General features: G+C 47.8%; 1 protein-coding gene across 1 annotated transcript in view; it reads right to left on the bottom strand.

Annotated features, from left to right (window-relative positions):
* dlgap2a (discs, large (Drosophila) homolog-associated protein 2a) overlaps positions 1-21627 on the bottom strand; it is a 200891-nt gene that overhangs the window by 171203 nt on the left and 8061 nt on the right. The window contains exons 2-3 of the mRNA XM_035532627.2: positions 17655-17709; positions 17492-17539 (exon numbers count right to left, since the gene is read on the bottom strand). Of these exons, the coding sequence (XP_035388520.2) occupies positions 17492-17539; positions 17655-17709 (103 nt within the window). The remainder of the gene's footprint in view (positions 1-17491; positions 17540-17654; positions 17710-21627) is intronic.

The raw sequence follows: 21627 nt of genomic DNA, 5'->3' as shown, positions 1-21627 counted from the left end.
ACCCTTGTTTCATCTTCATCATCCTGGTAGATGACAGCATATTTTTATCAAGAATGTCTCGGTACATTTGTCCATTCATCCTGTGCCGTATGCTGAAAAACAGCCCCACACCATGATGTTCCCACCTCTAAGCTTCACTCTGGGTATGGTGTTTTTGGGGTGATATGCAGTGCCTTTTGATCTCCAAATATGGTGTGCATTATGGCATCCACAGTGTTCAATTTTGGTCTCATCTGACCAGACTATATAGTCCCAGTATTTCACAGGCTTGTGGAAATGTTGCTGAGCAAACTTCACACCTGAGCAATGCATGCAACTAGTTTCTCCATACAGGAGGCGTCTTGAAGCTGCCGTCACCAACAAAGGCTTTTGTAGGAAGTATTAAATACATTTCAGTACGTGCGTTCAATACTTTTCTGCGTCACTTCTCATTATTACACACAACTTAATTTATCTATGGTTGGATTTCTTTGCATGGGTGGATTTAATGGGTTGTTACCCACATCTGGTAAGAATTTCATGTCAATAGCACCTTTAGAGATATATCTACTTAGACAATTGGTGACGTGTTCAATACTTATTTCACCCGCTGTATACAGACCCGATGCCACTGAATGACACAATGATGCCCCTGACTTATACAAACCTGATGCCCCTGAATGATGCAGACCTGATGCCCCTCGATGATACAGACCTGATGGTCACTGAATGATACAAACCTGATGCCCCTGAATGACACAGACCTGACGCCGCTCAATGACACAGACCTGACGCCCCTCAGTGACACAGACCCGACGCCCCTCAATGACACAGACCCGACGCCCCTCAATGACACAGACCCGACGCCGCTCAATGACACAGACCTGACGCCCCTCAGTGACACAGACCCGACGCCCCTCAGTGACACAGACCCGACGCCCCTCAATGACACAGACCCGACGCCCCTCAATGACACAGACCCGACGCCCCTCAATGACACAGACCCGACGCCCCTCAATGATACAGACCCGACGCCCCTCAATGAAACAGACCTGACGCCGCTCAATGACACAGACCTGACGCCGCTCAATGACACAGACCTGACGCCGCTCAATGATACAGACCTGATGGTCACTGAATGATACAAACCTGATGCCGCTCAATGACACAGAACTGACGCCCCTCAATGACACAGACCTGACGCCCCTCAATGACACAGACCCGACGCCCCTCAATGACACAGACCCGACGCCGCTCAATGACACAGACCCGACGCCGCTCAATGACACAGAACTGATCCCACTGAATGTAACAGACATTTACTCTTTTCCTGTGCTCTTCCAGCTACACTGGACAGGAATTTTTCAGAAGTTTCCCCCAGAGATTCCAAAAAGTTTCAAAACTCCTAAACCACCCAGGAACACATATCTTGGGACTAAATGGTGCACATAATGTCAAATCCTTTGTGTCTGTAAGGAAAAGAGAATTATGATGTGCAGTAGTCATCCAAAACATATCAAACATTTCTAAATCACAGAACAACCTTCATGAACAAACACACCAACAGGACCCATTCAAAAGGTCCAGTAACCATCAGATAAGCCTTAATTTGCATTGCTGTAGTATATAACCGCTAGAGAGTGTCTAAAGCTCTTGACTGCCCTCTGGAGCTTCCTGCGGTACCAACAAGAGGCTCGGTGCTTAAAGTTCTTGACTTGTGCTCAGAGGGTTGTCATTTCAAGTCCCACCACTGCTGAGTTTCCCCCGTTCGGCCCCTAAGCAAAACCCTTAACCCTCAATTACTCAGAGTTGTGTTCAGTCATGAGTATAAGTGGCTTTGGGTAAAAGTGTCAGATAAATGCCATAAATGTAAACATAACTTCACAATCTGTTTATATCTACAAACAATGATAGAAGGGCAATTATACCAGCATCCATGTTAAGACTTTAAGACTCCCAAACAACTGCTGAAAAAGTTCCTGGACTAAACCAGTCATTTCACTGGGAGAGGGTTAGCGTTAGGGTTAACCCTAACCCTGTTTCGTCTGTCTGAAGGCTTATTTTACAGTGTGTACCAGCCTTGGGTGAAATATTTCAAAGAAACACAGATCATCGTAGTTTTGATCATTCGTTCTCTCACACACACACACACACACACACACACACACACTCACTTATCATTTCCTTCATATTGGGCAATCTCTCTGAACAGGGAGAATAATGAACATGTAATATCCTTTACATCAGCCACCTCTTCACGCCAACTCAGGAGCCAGAGAGAGACTTCTATCTCCCCTATATCCCTCAAACCATGATACCTCTCTCTCTCTCTCTCTCTTATTCTTTATCTTGTCTAGACTTTCCACCCATCTGCTGCGCAGACGTGATACGCTTGTTCAAAAAGAAATCCTTAATTATAAGAAGCTTCTTCATATTAAGACAGGAATGGGTAAGATTCAAGCAGCAGAGAGCGTTCTACTTCCCATCGCACCACTGCTGTCAAATCTACCCATCATCCTTTCTCTCGGGTTTGGTGGGTAAACCTGAAAACAACTTCATTTTGACAAAGAAGTACTTTTTTTTCCCCAGAAGTTACTACAATATGATTGGCTACTACAGTACAAGCTCCGCCCTCAACATTCTCCAGTAAATTCCAACAAATCCTATCGTCTTATTCAAGCACATGTGCAGAGCTGACAAGCACGCACACACACACACACACACACACACACACACACACAGAGTACTTTACAGGTAAGTAAAACCACCACAGCGCAAACATTCATACTTATCAGTCAAAGCCAAAAACATTTTTACACAAGTTGCCTCCTGTAAGGTCTAATGCGTGGCCATATTATCCCTGAATCAATGACATTTACAAACCTTTGTAACAAATGTGCCAAATCTGTAAGTTGCTCTCAATTTATCTGACACTGAAACCACATCTTTCAGTTTCTAATAAGCCAAGCAATTACCCATCACCATGGAAACAAAACTATATCAATGGTGTCACGGCAACACATCCAGCACCCTGTTTGCTCTGGTTATTAGCACCTCTTACTGGACAGGACAGCACTTATTGTGTGTGTGTGTGTGTGTGTGTGTGTATGTGTGTGTGTGCGTGTATGTGTGTACACTTCTTTGGGGTTTTTTTTGTTCATTGTGAAGGCCTGTTTAAGTAATTGATGAATCGTGACCTAGCCAGAGCAAGTGGAATCCCCAGTGTCCGTCCGCAGTGTCCGTCCGTCCGCAGTGTCCGTCCGCAGTGTCCGTCCGTCCGCAGTGTCCGTCCGCAGTGTCCGTCCGTCCCCAGTGTCCGTCCGTCCCCAGTGTCCGTCCCCAGTGTCCGTCCGCAGTGTCCGTCCGTCCGCAGTGTCCGTCCGTCCGCCCCCAGTGTCCGTCCGTCCACAGTGTCCGTCCGTCCACAGTGTCCGTCCGTCCACAGTGTCCGTCCGTCCCCAGTGTCCGTCCGTCCACAGTGTCCATCCCCAGTGTCCGTCCCCAGTGTCCGTCCGTCCACAGTGTCCGTCCGTCCACAGTGTCCGTCCACAGTGTCCGTCCCCAGTGTCCGTCCGCAGTGTCCGTCCCCAGTGTCCGTCCCCAGTGTCCGTCCCCAGTGTCCGTCCCCAGTGTCCGTCCGCAGTGTCCGTCCGTCCGCAGTGTCCGTCCGTCCGCAGTGTCCGTCCCCAGTGTCCGTCCGCCCCCAGTGTCCGTCCGTCCACAGTGTCCGTCCCCAGTGTCCGTCCGTCCCCAGTGTCCGTCCGTCCACAGTGTCCATCCCCAGTGTCCGTCCCCAGTGTCCGTCCGTCCACAGTGTCCGTCCGTCCACAGTGTCCGTCCCCAGTGTCCGTCCGCAGTGTCCGTCCGCAGTGTCCGTCCCCAGTGTCCGTCCCCAGTGTCCGTCCGTCCCCAGTGTCCGTCCCCAGTGTCCGTCCGCAGTGTCCGTCCGTCCGCAGTGTCCGTCCGTCCGCAGTGTCCGTCCCCAGTGTCCGTCCGCCCCCAGTGTCCGTCCGTCCACAGTGTCCGTCCCCAGTGTCCGTCCGTCCCCAGTGTCCGTCCGTCCACAGTGTCCATCCCCAGTGTCCGTCCCCAGTGTCCGTCCGTCCACAGTGTCCGTCCGTCCACAGTGTCCGTCCACAGTGTCCGTCCCCAGTGTCCGTCCGCAGTGTCCGTCCCCAGTGTCCGTCCCCAGTGTCCGTCCCCAGTGTCCGTCCGTCCCCAGTGTCCGTCCCCAGTGTCCGTCCGTCCCCAGTGTCCGTCCGTCCCCAGTGTCCGTCCCCAGTGTCCGTCCGTCCGCAGTGTCCGTCCCCAGTGTCCGTCCGTCCCCAGTGTCCGTCCGTCCCCAGTGTCCGTCCGTCCGTCCCCAGTGTCCGTCCCCAGTGTCCGTCCGTCCCCAGTGTCCGTCCGTCCCCAGTGTCCGTCCGTCCCCAGTGTCCGTCCGTCCGCAGTGTCCGTCCGTCCGCAGTGTCCGTCCGCAGTGTCCGTCCTCGTTGACGAAGGCCACACGTCTGTCCCAACACACGAATGTGTGTCCCCACACATGCTGACCACTTTTCTGGACTGAATCCCAAAAATTGTTTCGGCCCGCGTGCCCATGAGTACAGGCGTGTGGCAATGCACACACAGCCTGTCCGTGAGCGCAGGTGTGTGACGTTTGAGTCTGTCCACTCAGAGCAGCATGAATGAGTACCTGGCCAGGTTGTGTTCTCACCTGTGTAAACAGAACCCTCAGAAGCCTCAATCGGACTGGAACCGGACATTTCCTCAATCTTATTCTGCCTTCAAATAGGGTTTACACATGCAAACTCTACTCTGATCAAGACTAAACTACCAGTGTGAATACACCTCAGTCCTATTTGTTCTGTTCCAGAACAATGTAAACAATGTAAACTGACCAATCACACTGTCACACTCTAAACGAGGACATCATAAACAAACAGAAGTAGGGGTGCAGTCCTGTGCTTTTGTGGAGACGCCCCTTTCCTTCCCAGCTGCCCTAGTTCTTCCTGCGGGCTACAGAGTGATGGGGCAGCACCACAGAAGGAGAAAGCCCCGCAGAGGCAAGATCGGGGCAACAGGACCCTCCTGCAGCTTGGTCACAATCAGTTCAGCACTAACCCCTGGAGCGCAGGAGAACAGACTCAGAGCTGATCGCTCACTCCCAGTTCAGCAAGCAGGGTACAAAGAGACAGAGAAAGAGAAAGAGAGAGTGGGAGAGAGGGAGAAAGAGAGTGGGAAAGAGGGAGAGAGAGAGAGAGAAAGAGAGTGGGAAAGAGGGAGAGAAAGAGAGAGAGAGAGAGATGGAGAAAGAGAAAGAGAGAGAGAGAGAGATGGAGAAAGAGAAAGAGAGTGGGAGAGAGAGAGAAAGAGAAAGAGAGTGGGAGAGAGAGAGAGAGAGAGAGAGAGAGAGAGAGATGGAGAAAGAGAAGAACTATAAAAGGTGTACATAACGGAGTGAAGTCATGGCGCGCTCGCTCTCTCTCCTTCAGCTGACGAACATGACAAGCTGATAACAGACTTAAGATGATATCCGCTCTAACAGGATCTGTCTCCGTGGTGATAGCATGGGTCTGGCACCACTGTGAGCTAGCACACCTTTCAAGAACAGACCCGCCTTTCCAATGGACTGAGAACCCGGCCATTACGTCTCTGGATGCAACGTTCCCTAATCCGGAAACGTGGGGCGGAAGACATCTGATAAACCCATTACTATAGTTGGACTGGTACTACAAGCAGACTGGTACCACAGCCAGATAGTTACTGCAGTCAGACAGACAGATAGTCTTCAGTGCTACTACATTAAGCAACATTTACTTTTGCTTTGAAATATTGTTTTGTCTAATTAGATTGATGAACAACTGAGGTGGACCCAACCAAAGCTACTGGATCCACATCTAGTCCTTTCAGTCAATAGTTCACGCCATAACTTTGCTTTCTCCCGGCTTCTTCACACTACTCCCGGGAAACCAAAGGCTGCATGGTGCATGCGTGTCACTGATGTACATGGTGCATGTGTGTCACTGATGTACATGGTGCATGCGTGTCACTGATGACCTGGTGCATGAGTGTCACTGATGTACATGGTTCATGCGTATCATTGATGTACATGGTGCATGTGTGTCACTGATGTACATGGTGCATGCGTGTCACTGATGACCTGGTGCATGAGTGTCACTGATGTACATGGTTCATGCGTATCATTGATGTACATGGTGCATGAGTGTTACTGATGTACATGGTTCATGCGTATCATTGATGTACATGGTTCATGAGTGTCACTGATGTACATGGTTCATGCGTATCATTGATGTACATGGTTCATGAGTGTCACTGATGTACATGGTTCATGCGTGTCATTGATGTACATGGTGCATGAGTGTTACTGATGTACATGGTTCATGCGTGTCATTGATGTACATGGTTCATGCGTGTCATTGATGTACATGGCGCATGCGTGTCACTGATGACCTGGTGCATGAGTGTCATTGATGACCTGATTCCTGAGTGTCACTGATGTACATGGCGCATGCGTGTCATTGATGTACATGGTTCATGCGTGTCATTGAAGACCTGGTGTCACTGATGACCTGATTCCTGAGTGTCACTGATATACATGGCTCATGAATGTAAGAGGTTGTGGCATAAGAGTGTCATTGAGTTTAAACACTGCTGGCTAACTCTCAGAGGGTCTTATGACTGAGGAATCAGGGTGGCTTGTAGGCCATGCGAACTGTTTTTAGGCTAATTTGATTAAAAGCGTGCTGGGCACAACTCCAGCCAATTTAATCAGATTATCTTACCTGCGTTTCAAAACTGTGACACGGAGCAGCTCTTGCCGGATATCACGGTCCTGCGGGGACCAATCTAAAATGGTGGCGACATTCTGCCTTTCCCTGGGCATGCCCCAAGCTCCGCCCGCTCAACAGGCCCTGCCTACACTTCGCTGGGCTGGTGTGCTGTCTTGCATACACATGCCAAGTCTGGGACGGGGATTGCCAGATGGTTCAGCCGCAGGTACCCGCGTCCCGGCTCTGCGGCTGGCTGGCGGTGGGATGGCGAGGCGTGAGCGGAGGGGTGCTCGCGTGGCCAAGTGGAGCAACTGTTACAGAACGGGGGCGAAGTGTCAGGAGCGTGAGACATGCCAGGAAGAAAATTCCAAAAAGCCTGATGGAAGACGACAAGAAAGAAGCGCAGAACATTTCACAGGCCAGATGGCACCACTGTGTATGCCAAGCAGGTTTCTGTTAGTTGGCAAAACATGAATGTGTCTCGGCGGGAGGTGCATTAAGCACAGATCGAATAGCTCCTTGGGCGACGCGCAACCAAACAGCATTATGGGAAACTGGGGAGACACAGGGGAGATGGCAGTGTGTGGATCGACATGCAGCAGACGTGTTTGGCGGTCGTAGACGGCAAGCACGGCTTCGTAATGTGATGTCTCCAACACGCGCACGCATGCACAGCGTGGTTCAGCGGGTTGGAAATTCAGGAGACGTAATGCAGCCGTTTTACGTGAAAGGCCGTCTGATTGACATGTAATGAAATAACTTGAAAAGACAAGACGGAACTAAATTTGCTAAAAAGACCCGGGGGATGGGAGCACTTTGGGAGCGAGGTGTCAGATATTAGAGAGGCTTTGGCGCTTTCCCTGTGGACACACCACATTAATCTTGCTTAAAACCATATGAATAGAGCAAAAAAAAAAACCCACCAGGGGTAGAGAGAACAGAACCTCCACGCTGTCTTCACACTGTGCTGTCTTATGGAAGTACATGAGAATGGCAGCTTGAGAAACACGACACCCTTTCCAAGGTGGGTAGGAAACCTGGGACAAACCTCGGACAAACCTGGGACAAACCTCGGACAAGCATAGACTGTGGTGGAAGACGAAGGTAGTGTTCACACTGACGGTTTAGTCGAAATCAGAGTACAACTCGTGTCAAAACGTCATGTTGGTTCAGACTTTGGTGGGAGCAAGGAACTGGGAAGGAGTTGGCCTTTAGGAGACGCTCTGAGTAGTTCTACTACAACTGTGGTTCGGTTCACGCGAGTGAAAATGGAGCGCTTACCACAGCATGCCGTCGCTCATGACAAGGAACACTGGAACTGATTAAAAAAAAACAAAAAAAAACAACCTTCACCTCGATGAAAATGGTTGCACACAAACGTATCGCTGCTCTGCAGAACTGCACGCCGAACAATGAGACACAGACTCAAGCAAACATATCTAGTCTGAGAAGCTCCGCAAGGTTTAGTTCCTGTCAGAGAAGCACCTCACACCACTAACCAGCGTCTGTCACTATTTAGTCAGAGTCAGGAGAGTTAGTAATGGCAAAAGCTCATAGTGTCCTTTTACCCCGCTGACAGGATCACACACCCGCGTCAGAGAGCAACCTCTTGACCGCTGTCAGCTCGGACGGCTCGACTGAGGAGCCATGAGACGAGATGTACTGAACTCGAGTCCCGGTTTTTATAGCGATTACAGCCCGAGAACCAGAGCTGCAGGCTGCAGTTCTCAGGGTGGCCAGCAGAGGTGTCATGAACGTCCTCATAACGAGAGAAGTGCTTGGGTTTATCGTTGTACCAGGGCAGCCTGGACTTCAGAGGCAGAATAACAGCAGATATGTTAGAGCTACGTCTGGTCAGACTTCACCATGTGGGATTTGAGTGATGAGTGCAGTTGGTATTTTCTTCATACATCCCTGTAGGAGTTCAACCTCCTTCTCTCTCTCTCTCTCTCTCTCTCTCTCTCTCTCTCTCTCTCTCTCTCTCTCTCTCTCTATCCCTCCTTCTCTCTCTCTCTCTCTATCCCTCCTTCTCTCTCTCTCTCTATCCCTCCTTCTCTCTCTCTCTATCCCTCCTTCTCTCTCTCTCTATCCCTCCTTCTCTCTCTTTCTCTATCCCTCCTACATTTATTACATAAATAACTAAAGGAAGGAAGACAAACTCTGAAGTGTTACCTTTCTGAAAGGCCCTGACCGTTGCTCTTAAACACAAGCATGAAGTGGCCTCATCACCATGGATACGCCTGTCCAGGAACCTGCCGCATGCCCTCTCCTGGACAGGGAAGTGCCCTCTTCACACGTCGCTTGCACTGTGCACGTGAAAGGGGTCAAAGTGATTACAAGTCACAGTGTCAAAGACACGATATGACATTGGGATGATGTCTGAAATCGTAACAGTTCACCACCTAGAACTGCAATATTTCTATCAAAGGGAAAAGAAACCAAAATACAAGCACAGCTAAGTTTAAAAAGGGTGTGTGTGTGTTATAGGATGAAAGAGAGATAGAGAGACTGTATGTGGGAGATAAAAGAGGGAGAGAGAGAGTGAGTGTATGAGAGTGTGACAGTGTTTGTGAGAGTGAGAGAGTGAGTGTGTGAGAGTGAGTGTGTGAGAGAGTGAGTGTGTGTGAGTGTGAGAGTGAGTGTGTGAGAGTGTGTGAGTGAGTGTGTGTGTGTGAGTGAGTGTGAGAGAGAGAGAGTGTGTGAGAGTGAGAGAGTGAGTGAGTGTGAGTGTGAGTGAGTGAGAGTGTGTGAGAGTGTGTGTGAGAGTGAGTGTGTGTGTGAGAGTGAGAGTGTGAGAGAGTGAGTGAGTGTGTGAGAGTGAGTGTGAGAGTGAGTGTGTGAGAGTGAGTGCGTGTGTGTGAGAGTGTAAGAGTGTGAGTGTGTGAGAGTGAGAGAGTGAGTATGAGTGTGTGAGAGAGTGAGTGTGTGAGGGTGTGAGTGTGTGTGAGTGTGTGAGAGTGAGTGTGAGAGTTTGTGAGAGTGAGTGTGTGAGAGATTGTGAGAGTGTGTGAGAGAGAGTGTGTGAGTGAATGTGTGAAAGTGTGCGAGTGAATGTGTGAAAGTGTGTGAGAGAGTGAGTGTGTGAGAGTGTGTGAGAGATTGAGTGTGTGAGGTTGTGAGAGTGAGTAAGTGAGACTGAGTGTGAGAGTGAGTGTGAGTGTGTGAGAGTGTGAGAGAGTGTTAGTGTATGAGAGTGTGAGAGTGTGAGTGAGTGTGAGAGAGTGAGTGTGTGATATTGTGATAGTGTATGATTGAGAGTGTGAGTGTGTGAAAGTGTGTAAGAGTGTGAGTGAGTGTGTGTGTGTGTGAGTGAGAGTGTGTGTGTGAGTGAGAGTGTGTGTGTGAGATTGTGAGAGTGTGTGAGTGTGTGAGAGAGAGTGTGAGAGTGAGAGTGTGAGTGTGTGAGAGTGAGAGTGTGTGTGTGAGAGAGAGAGTGTGTGTGTGTGAGTGTGAGAGAGAGTGTGAGTGTGAAAGTGTGTGAGAGAGTGTGTGAGTGTGAGAGTTTGTGAGTGTGAGAGAGTGTGAGAGTGTGTGAGATTGTGAGAGAGTGTGTGAGAGCGAGTGTGTGTGTGAGAGTGTGTGTGTGAGAGTGTGAGCGAGTGTGTGTGTGAGAGTGTGTGTGTGAGAGTGTGTGTGTGTGAGAGTGTGTGTGTTGTCATAGATATTAGCTAATTGCAGATGCAGGAGCTGTCAGTGAAGCCAATGGTGTCGGTAGGGGCAGACGAAGGTGAACCATCACTGACGTGTGAGAGTGCCAGTCTGTCCATCAGGAAGCCTTTGCGCCTTGCACCTTACCACTCACAGGGCAATACCAAGCGGCCAGGGGTGTGTGTGTATGTCTATCCTTTAGACAGAGGCAGGGAGGGAGAGAAAATGGAGAGGAGAGGATAAGATACTCTTCCACTAAGCCTACATTCAGTAAAGGAGCCATTAAACATTCTCTCACATCTCTCTCTCCCTCTCTCCCTCTCTCCCTCTCTCCCTCTCTCCGCGCACAAAGTTGACAGGATGAAAAAGGAACAGAGTAAGAGAAGAAGAGAAAGAACAAGACAGAGCCAAGCATTTCAGAATCAGATCAAACAGATCAATATGAACCTCCTCCTCAGAATGCAAAGCAGGTCATCCCCCAAAAGAAAGACTTCGTATTATATAACATAATGGCAGTACCTGTCCTCTGCCTCTCTGTGTGAGCCTGCTGCCTCTTCACTCAGTGAACTTCAGTACAAGAGACATGGCCGGAGGGGCCTAGTTTGACAGCTCTACCATGGAGCAGGTTGTGGTTGGTTGTTCAGCTGAGCTGCTCTACCATGGAGCACTTTGTGATTGGTTGTTCAGCTGAAGTATCTCTTTTGGAACAATGCTGAACACAGACAACAAACCAGAGACAAACCTCTGGGGTGACAGCACCCTGTATGGTGTGTATAATCAGGCAGAAATGTGAAATATGGACATGCAATGCTAAAGTATTAACATTTTAATTAGTCAATTTCACCCACACACACGCAAACTCATATACAGACACAGAAATGCATTGAGAGTTCAACTTACAGAAGGAGATTTATAGGCTAGTGCTGTACAGTATATGACTGCACACCTGGATGGTGCTGTACAGTATATGACTGCACACCTGGATAGTGCTGTACAGTATATGACTGCACACCTGGATGGTGCTGTACAGTATATGACTGCACACCTGGATAGTGCTGTACAGTATATGACAGGACACCTAGATAGTGCTGTACAGTATATGACAGGACACCTAGATAGTGCTGTACGGTATATGACAGGACACCTAGATAGTGCTGTACGGTATATGACAGGACACCTAGATAGTGCTGTACGGTATATGACAGGACACCAAGATAGTGCTGTACGGTATATGACTGCATACCTAGATAGTGCTGTACGGTATATGACTGCACACCTGGATAGTGCTGTACAGTATATGACAGGACACCTAGATAGTGCTGTACGGTATATGACAGGACACCTAGATAGTGCTGTACGGTATATGACAGGACACCTAGATAGTGCTGTACAGTATATGACAGGACACCTAGATAGTGCTGTACGGTATATGACAGGACACCTAGATAGTGCTGTACGGTATATGACAGGACACCTAGATAGTGCTGTACGGTATATGACTGCACACCTGGATAGTGCTGTACAGTATATGACAGGACACCTAGATAGTGCTGTACGGTATATGACAGGACAGTGTAGGTGTACCAGTAGAAGGATATTGGGGAAGGTGGAAGGTTGTTGAGTATCTTGAAACTTCTATATATTCTGTAAAATTTGGCAAACTGTTTCTGTACGCCTTGCTTCTCTCTCTCTCTCTCTCTCTCTCTCTCTCTCTCTCTCTCTCTCTCTCTCTCCCTCTCTCCCTCTCTCCCTCTAAGCAGTCATGTTTTTGATGACAAACTCTGAATGTCCACTGAGCTATGCAGAGATGAGTGCTTGCACCGCACATTTACACCAGTGTGTGTGTGGCTGTCATATTCCATCTTTTTCCATCTCTGTCTACTGCATCCATCCAGCGTATGATCGACTACTACAGACACTTCACACATCTCCCTGTACTTGGATAAGAACAGAAAACCTTTTTTCCTTAAAATGCCCTGTAATTCCAGTCCAATCCCAGAGTGCCATCAGCTCCAGATTACCTGTCACACACATCAGCTCCAGATTACCTATACCAGGTGAGTCAGATTCACACTTCTCTGATGAAAGTGTTTCAGTGGTCTTATATAACAAAAGACACTTTCTCTTCTGCTCCAGAACAAAGATGCTGTCTTCCAAAACCTCATCAAATGCTGACTGCGTAGAAACCACTGCGGTGGTGTCTAAAGCAGCAGACACTGGCCTGCACAATCGCATGTGTGACTGGTGATGACAGAGATACATCAACAGCAGAGGAGACGTCTGAAATGCCAGCCAGGAAGAACCAGGAGGTTTTCAGGCATGCAGGGAGGCAGGCAACTCGGTTCCCTGCTGGGAGATGCTCCCTTACATCAGACTCCCTAAAATCAGACTCACATCAGACTGTAGATCGTTAGGAGCTATGAGCCCTCATACTGGCCACATCTATTCCACAACATCTCCGAGCTTCAAGCCAAACCCCAACGCCTACCTCTTCTCTGAACACCATCACCATTCCTACTCGTGTGTGTGTGTGTGTGTGTGTGTGTGTGCTTGTGTTCTCACACTATTTTGTAAAGCAACGAAGAGTATGCGAAATGAGTTAATAAATTACAGGATTATAATTAATGTTGCTGCTGCTGTTATTATTCCTGCAGGTTGATTTCCATTCAGGAAAGCTACTGCACATTTCAGCTTACCTTTGCGTTTCATCTTATAAGACGACGTGCTTAAAATTCACTAAAACAAAAATACCCCTTCTATTAGCTAGCCTTCCAGCAGACGTGCCAGACACACACGCCGTTGGAGGTGTTCTGTGTTCCAGCGCCGTACCGTCAAACACTGCCTGCATATCAATCCCCAGACATCGCCTGATCAGAACAGACTTGTCTGACCATCATCTAAATCATAGGGAATTTATTTCCAATCTAAATAGTACTACATCAAAGTCTGCTTGCTGGACTGTAATGAGCATATGCCTTCCCCCAGGTCATGGCAAGACTGATATTAAAGAGCAGTACGTATAGGAGCAGGTCCACCTAGCCTGGCACTGTCTGCACTGTCTCCATAGAAACGGTGAAATCATGGTCCCTACTTTTCCTCAAATTAGCGAGCTGAGCATGGGAGATAGAAATGAAAACCGCTGCTCTCTCTCCCCAACACACGTCCTGCCGAGGCTCCTCCTGTTACCTAGTTACATTACCTGGTTCTGTTTCCTGACCAGGTTCTGATCGAGGTTTCTGTCCATCTAGTTCTCCTCTGGATTGCCTCTATAGCTGCAACACTCCGCAGACCAGCCTGGCACACTCACCTGCACACTCACCTGCACACTCACCTGCAAAATCCAACCTCCAATCAAACAAATCACAAAAGAAAAGTCATTTGAATGCAACCTTGTTGTCTTGAACATTTGGTGAAAGCGGCGTTTGTAAATATCTACATATCCAAAGCTTGGTATTATGGGTATATTAATTGCTTGTTTACCATTACTGGTCACCTACCACACATATTCAAGAAGTGCAGGTATTAGTAAATGCACTCACTGTGCCCCCTAGAGTCTGGTCAGAGCATTGCCATGACACTGTGACCCGATTTAACCCATCATCGTGCTTTGGTCTGGCCACACACACACACACACACACACACACACACACACACACACACACACACACACACACACACAACTGACTGCATTTTAGTACAATGAACAGCCCCGTCCACAGTATGATTAGTCATATGACTCAGACTACAAAACCCTCAAATAACAGTACAGAGACCAGTAAATTATGGCCTTCCTTTTCCATGGTACTTGACAAACTGGTGTGTTACACATAAAAATACAAATGATATCATTTACATTATTTGCTGATCTAATATATGTAGCATATATAGAGCACTTTGAAGCACTTTGCACAGCTGATGAAGGACCTCTGTCCAACACACCCTGTATCTGTAAACCATATGTAGTGCACTACAATTTTGAATATCTCTCTCCCTCCATCTCTTTCTTGTTATACATATAAAAATAAAATTTCTACATATATAAAGGTTAATTTTAAGGTTTAATTTATTGGATGCGAAGCCAGTTCCTCACAGCAAAATGAACAGCCCAGAATGCTCAGAACAATGCATAGCAGTTACTCATGCATATTTATAATTACTCCTGCATATTTATAAAGCTTTGGATAGATGCCCTTACTGTCACAACAAGCCCTCAGCGAGACAAGTGGATGAAAGGCACAGTGAACCTCAACTACAAATATTCAAATCGTATGCCAAAGCCTGCCAACATGACATCACGTGGCTTTGATGTAGCTGTAGTCAACGGTCGAGGCAACTAACGCATGATGACGAAAGCCTCCGGTGGAGCTCTACCGAGGCTCTGTGAACGGTGCGCTCTATACCGTGAGCAGGGGTACCAGAGGACCAGAGAACACGAGAACCACCTCTTTAGTGATCAGATGATAGATTGCCTTCATCACCGTTCTCTGACCACAGCCGAGACGGACGTCACTAGGGGTGTCCCCCGGACTGCATGGACCTTACGGCTCGGTAGTCTCAACAGGAACCCTCACAGCTGTGTTAGTAAGAAGACCAACGAGATAGCTGAGAGAGTGAGCTATCGTTAATCTTGCAGGTTTCAACTCTGAGGATCCATGAGTTAGTTCACGGAGTTGAGTTAGATGAGTTAGTTCACCAAGAACATTGAACTTGGCAGTGGATCCTCAACTCAGCTCAACTCCATGAGCTAACTCATCTAACGCAACTCCATGAACTAATTTATCTGGGTGAAGTAACTCATCTAACAACTCCGTGAACTAACGCATCTTGATGTGTTCACTCATCAGCTAATTCACCGACCAGCCAACTCATTTACATATGTTGAAACAAGGAAAACACCAAAATATTCCACAACAGCTGACCCCCAAAGACGGAGAACCCCTGAGCGTCATAGGTCACCCATATTGGTGACATCATAGATTGGTTAAAATGCTTTATTTTGCCATTTTAGTTTCACTTATACAAAAAGGCCCCGCCCCTCCGCTCTGCATTGTCGCCGTAGTGATTATTGACTCATAACATTCCATATATAACTACAGCTGTGTCCTGCAGCCGGTACAGTCCCTGCAGTGGCCGGGCTGAGTGGGACACACGGGTTCACGTTCCGGCAGAATCCTGTTTACATGGGCAGGTTCGGGGTCACTGTTCTCCATTAACAATATAGTTCTCCACAACAATCCTGTTTACACCATGCATGACGCATGGAAACAGAGAGAGAGAGAGAGAGAGAGAGAGAGAGAGAGAGATACCAGTTTCTCTGTTTAGATACCAGTTCAGATACTAGTTTACCAACGCATACGCTAAAGAAAAAGGGCAGTAAACACTGTCTCACTGTCACTCTTTCCCATTGCTCAGTCAGGCCAAGTCTGTTGGAGGCTCACCAGCCGTAGCTACAGCTGAACAAAGACAGCTCTGGTAGGAGTGTACAAACACAACAGTAACCTACAAGCACGCACGCTGTGCGTCACAGAGATGAGAGAGCATAGCTCAGGTGTTGGATGCTTCAACATTTTCAGGAGTCAGTCAGGCCTGATCATCTGTGCAGGAACCATCTTACCCAACATGTCAAAGGTAAAAGGCCAAAAGGTTATAAGAGTAACACGCCACTATAAGGAAGGGTGTGGGATGACAGAAAGCTTTGCATTTTTAAGTGAAAATCTGGTAAGCCTGAATTTGTATGCTGACAGTTAATAAATAATTAAGACAAATAATAATTAAGCTCAGATTTAAAAGAATATGTTTAGCTTAAAGGTGAATATGTAAACTATCAATACAGCATACGTAGTTTTTTTTTCTCATTTGGTCATAGGATCCCTAAAGCATGACATCACTGGGTCATTTGGTCATAGGAACCCTAAAGCATGAGGTCAGTGGGTCATTTGGTCATAGGAGCCCTAAAGCATGAGGTTACTGGTTCATTTGGTCATAGGAACCCTAAAGCATGAGGTCAGTGGGTCATTTGGTCATAGGAGCCCTAAAGCATGAGGTCACTGGTTCATTTGGTCATAGGATCCCTAAAGGATGAGGTCAGTGGGTCATTTGGTCATAGGATCCCTAAAGCATGAGGTCACTGGGTCATTTGGTCATAGGAGCCCTAAAGCATGAGGTCAGTGGGTCATTTGGTCATAGGATCCCTAAAGCATGAGGTCACTGGTTCATTTGGTCATAGGATCCCTAAAGCATGATGTCATTTGCACAATTCTAACAAAATAAGCTGTATGGGCAGAAGAAGCCGCACTTGTGATGTCAGCTGGTTACGAAGAGACGATGACGAGGCGTTCACCACGATGGGCCCCAATAAAACCTGTCCCTTCAAAGGATTACCCATGATGCCCTAGCAAAGCAATTACACCTTTGACTAGCTGCGTGTGCGAGATGACAAGCTTTCCAATTTCATTCCAAAGCTGCAAACCAACGACAAGAGTGCACGTGAGCTGAGCTGAGAGCAGGATGTGCAGACACGTTACAAAAGAACGCACGTCTCCCGAGAGCTGTAGTGTGTCTTTAATTACACACAAAGCGTTGGAGAACAGTCTCAGCAAGCAACGAGATAAGGCTGTCTAAAGACCTGCTCCCATTGAGCCTGGTGAGTTAAAGCTCCAGTCAGAGACTACCAGAACAGAACTACAGAGCTAGCACGTATACTCCGGGCCGGACAGTCTGAAATGTCCATCTCCTGCAGTTGGCAAAAAGGAAAAAATGACAAGTCAGATGTAAATATTCCCAGGTGGCTTTAACGGCACTTTGCGTTTTAGCGGCCAGTGCCGGTGCGCACGGGAAGAACGCGCTACATGAACTTGGCACTTCGATTGCGGCGTGTTGTCCGCTGCCATTAGGGAGGGCCACGTTACTGCCTATTTTTGAATTTCCCATCCGACATGCCTCACTGGGGAGAATTCCGGAAGCGTGACTCGTGAAAGCATGGCTCAGTGTGCACTGGAGCAGGGCAACCATTATACCGCGAGTCCGTTCCGCGTCAGAGCTGGACAAACCCGGAGGTTTTAGGAAGAGACAAGTACCTGAATAAACCTCTCTGCTCCTCAGGCCCCTCAGCCACTTCTTCACACCTGCAGCGACGACAACAAGCACGTCAGTGAGGCTCCACGCACCGGCCTGAGCAGCTGGCGGTGGCGGGTAATCACAGACAGTCACGGTCACAGTGTGTCAGGCAGCTGCGTTTACCTGTGTTCCTCTCTGGTAGGATACAGCAATGTTTCTGCAGGATGCTGGGTAACACCTGTTGAGGGGAAAAAGAGAGATAGATGAGAGAGGCAGGGATGAGGAGTTGGAGCGAGGGATTAATGGAGACAGAGACAAGGGGTGATGGAGAGATAAAGCGTGTTCATGTCTCTGCATGCTGCATTGCATTTCGGCTCCTTTATCTTTTAGCTGCTCTTCAGTGGACATACTGCAGGTCGTGGGCACTGTCCTTGCTGTGTGTGTGTGTGTGTGTGTGTGTGTGTGTGTGTGTGTGTGTGTGTGTGTGTGTGTGTGTGTGTGTGTGTGTGTGTGTGTGTGTGCAGAATCAGTCAGACCCAGCCTGAGAGAGGAGATCCTGTAATTTGGCAGAAACTCTCTTCAGTGATGGTTCGTCTCAAGCTGCTCACAGACAGAACTCCATTTATAGTTTAAAACCTCTAAACCAATTTACCTTACAACCTCCACCACCAAAACCTCCATCACAACAACCTACAGCACCACCACTATATGTGAAACGAATCCAAATTGGACTACGACTGTAATCTCCACACCACTTTGGTCAAACTTAAATTCTAGAAATCCAAACTCTAGGTGGCGCAGCACTGGGACCTTTGGTGAGCTTTGCTTTTTACATCTGATCCTAGCTGGTTTAGTCTAATTCAACCGGATTCAACCTGTTCCAGCCAGATTCGGCTAGATTCAACCAGATTCAACCTGATGAAACAACGTTAGGAATCCCTGAACTCTGCTGCTGTCCTCACGGTTCAGCATTCCCCTCCTGCCTCAAACCTGTAGTTATAGAAACCAAAGGCAAAAGACACCAGATGGGGCACATCTAATTGGCTTTCTGATCAGAGTGAACTCTGCAAAAGCAACCCTAGCACAAATGCTCCTTAAATTCAAAAAATAAAGAAAGGAAAAAAATCAATACTGCACTCTGTTTTCAGGGAAGCACAGAAGACGTTCCAGAGCAGAAAAAAACTTTCAATATTTAAAACTTTAAACCCTCACATCATCTACATCACCCGATCCAACTAAAGCAAATCTGTGCCCAGAGGATCTTTATGTCCTGGGGATCAAGGCATCTGGAGCTTTCTGGAAGCATCAAAACGCAATGAAGCAGAAAGGAGGCACAAGGACGTCAGCTTAGGCAGCTTAGGGGGCTTCCAATCAGCGAGCTAAACACGTCTCTCCTGTTTGGCACTGTGGTCAAAGGAAAACTTCCACCGATATGAGAGACACTTCGGAGAGGGGAGTGCAGCAAACTTTTACATCAGTTCACTAAAAGTTCTCCGTTTTCTACAGCAGATGGGCTACAGTGGCAGAGACATCCGTCTCCTTGGATCCGGAGAATGAAAGTTTTTGCTACAACGAACCCTAGTTTCAGACAGTCTGAGATATCAGACAATATAGACAAGAGACAAATTTGGTAAGACTGTAAGTGAATAATGTCCAATTTGGGGTCTAATAGAGTAATAGTGAAAGATAGTGTAAAAAAAAAAATATCCAAAGAGAGATGCCTTAGAGGACATTTGGGGTGGAGTGGTTTGTGCATACTACTGGGTTTTTAATTATTTGCCTTTTTATGAAACAGACAGAAATATAGTGACGACTGGCCACCCTCCTAACGTCCATGTCTCTGTGGTTTCCTTTGTGTCTTTGTTATGTCTTTGTTTTGCTTTACTTCCTTGTTGTGGTTCTGTTCTATAGATTTGTTTTCTCTCATGTATTTAAGCACCGCGTCCGGTTGAGGGTTCGTTGAATCATGTATTTAAGCGCCGCGTCCGGTTGAGGGTTCGTTGAAACATGTATTTAAGCGCTGCGTCCGGTTGAGGGTTCGTCTGTTATCGCTGTTATTATCGTTGCTTTTGTCTTTTATCCTGAACCCCGTGTTTGTCTTCATGTGCTTTTGTTTTGTTTATCGTTAATAAATTCTTAATTCTTTATTCTTAATAAATCTCACTCTTCTCCACAAACACGTGCACCTAACCACTCCTAACCACTCACTGTCACAAATGTCAGGAGTGTCTGAAACTGTACCCCAGTGTGGTCACTGTTGAATTATTGTGATCTCGCAAAGGAGGTGTTAAACATCATTATACCCCACCAGAAAACTGGGCTACGGCAGGAGCGTTCCTGTTTTGAAATGCAGTTGACACAAAGTGAAGGTAAATTAACAAAATTAATCTTTGAGCTGCACGCTAGAAAAAAAGCCTTTTCAAAGTAAGGCATGTTAAGGCATGTACTAGAATATTCTCTAAAACATCAAAACAACCCTAGAATGCAAATACAGATGCTGAATTTTAAAAGCCCCTTTCAAGCACTATCAGAGAGAGAGAGAGAGTGTGTGTGTGTGTGTGTTAGAGAGAGAGAGAGAGAGAGAGAGAGAGAGAGTGAGTGTGTGTTAGAGAGGGAGAGAGTGTGTGTGTGTGTGTGTGTGTTTTAGAGAGAGAGAGTGTGAGTGTGTGTGTTAGAGAGAGAGTGTGTGCACGTGTGTTAGAGAGAGAGAGAGAGAGAGAGAGAGTGAGTGTGTGTTAGAGAGAGAGAGTAATTTCATGCAAGAGCAGTCCCGAGCTCCACCTGTCCGTACCAAACCACGGCAGGAACACACTCTCCAGCCGCAGCAGAAAAAGGGAATTTACAACACGGGTCACGGCTAATCAAAGCGACCTATTGAACAGTCCACACACACGCACAAACACCCACCCACACACACACACACACACACACACACACACACACACACACACACACACACACACACACACACACACACACACACACACACACACACAAACACCCGTACATGCACACACCCACACATGCATACACACCCTCACCCCCGCACACACACATGCACGCACACACCCACTGACACCCCCCGCACACACACACACGCACAAATACCCACACACACACAAACACCCATACGTGCACACACCCTCACCCCCGCACACACACATGCACGCACACACCCACTGACACCCCCCGCGCACACACACACACACACACAAACCGACACCCACCGACACCCCCCGCACACACACACACGCACTCCCAACCACACCCCCTGAACACACACACACACCCCCGACACCCCCCACACACCCACACATGCACACAAACCAACACCCCCCGCACACACACACACACACCCACACACACTGACACCCCCCGCACACACACCCCCACCCACACACCCCCACCCACAGGGCAAGGACACTGCTGATGATGTCTATCCACTGAACAGCAGGTAAAGAGCTGAAATACAAATGATATCCAACGACGAAGATGAAGGACTGGGGTGGGCGGGGGGTGAAAGAAAGCAATACATTTACATATCTAAACATTTACATATCTAAACATTTACATATCTAAACATTTACATAGCTAAACATTTGCATATCTAAACATTTACATAGCTAAAGTACTATTTTCCAATCAGACTTTAGATGACACCACCCAGGACTCCACCTGCCAGCTCCATCAGTTCCAAGTGTCCCACCTGACGTAGGTGAACTCCGTACTCAGACACGAGATTTGAGTTAGTTTTGTGCTCATTATTCTAATTCAGACAAACCAGAGCTGGGAAAAGAAGAACTCTTCTTTGGTTGCGAGCCCTGATCCGTGATGCTCCCGTCTGTGGCTCCGACGTGACTGTGCTTTTGCATGGCCGTCTCTACCCAGCAACAGGCTTATACTCCTCCGAATCTACGCCTTCATGTGTGAGCTGTCGCCAGCAGGAAACATGACCCCGGAGCAAAGCAGTAATATGGCTTCCGGTATCCACATTATGGCAACATTTATTCTCTATACATGACAGATCTAACAGATATGTGGACTCTCAGAGCAGGTCTCGATGTGATCCGTCCGGGAAGCATGTGTGATCGGATGTGCCAAGTGACAGTGGATAGACGAGCGTCTCTACAGCCCACGTGCATCTTCATTAATCCCG

The sequence above is a fragment of the Electrophorus electricus genome, chromosome 10 (genome assembly GCF_041902795.1).
Source record: "Electrophorus electricus isolate QZ-2024a chromosome 10, ASM4190279v1, whole genome shotgun sequence".
NCBI classification, from domain to species: Eukaryota; Metazoa; Chordata; class Actinopteri; order Gymnotiformes; family Gymnotidae; genus Electrophorus; species Electrophorus electricus.
This window is presented reverse-complemented; position numbering and strand designations above follow the sequence as displayed.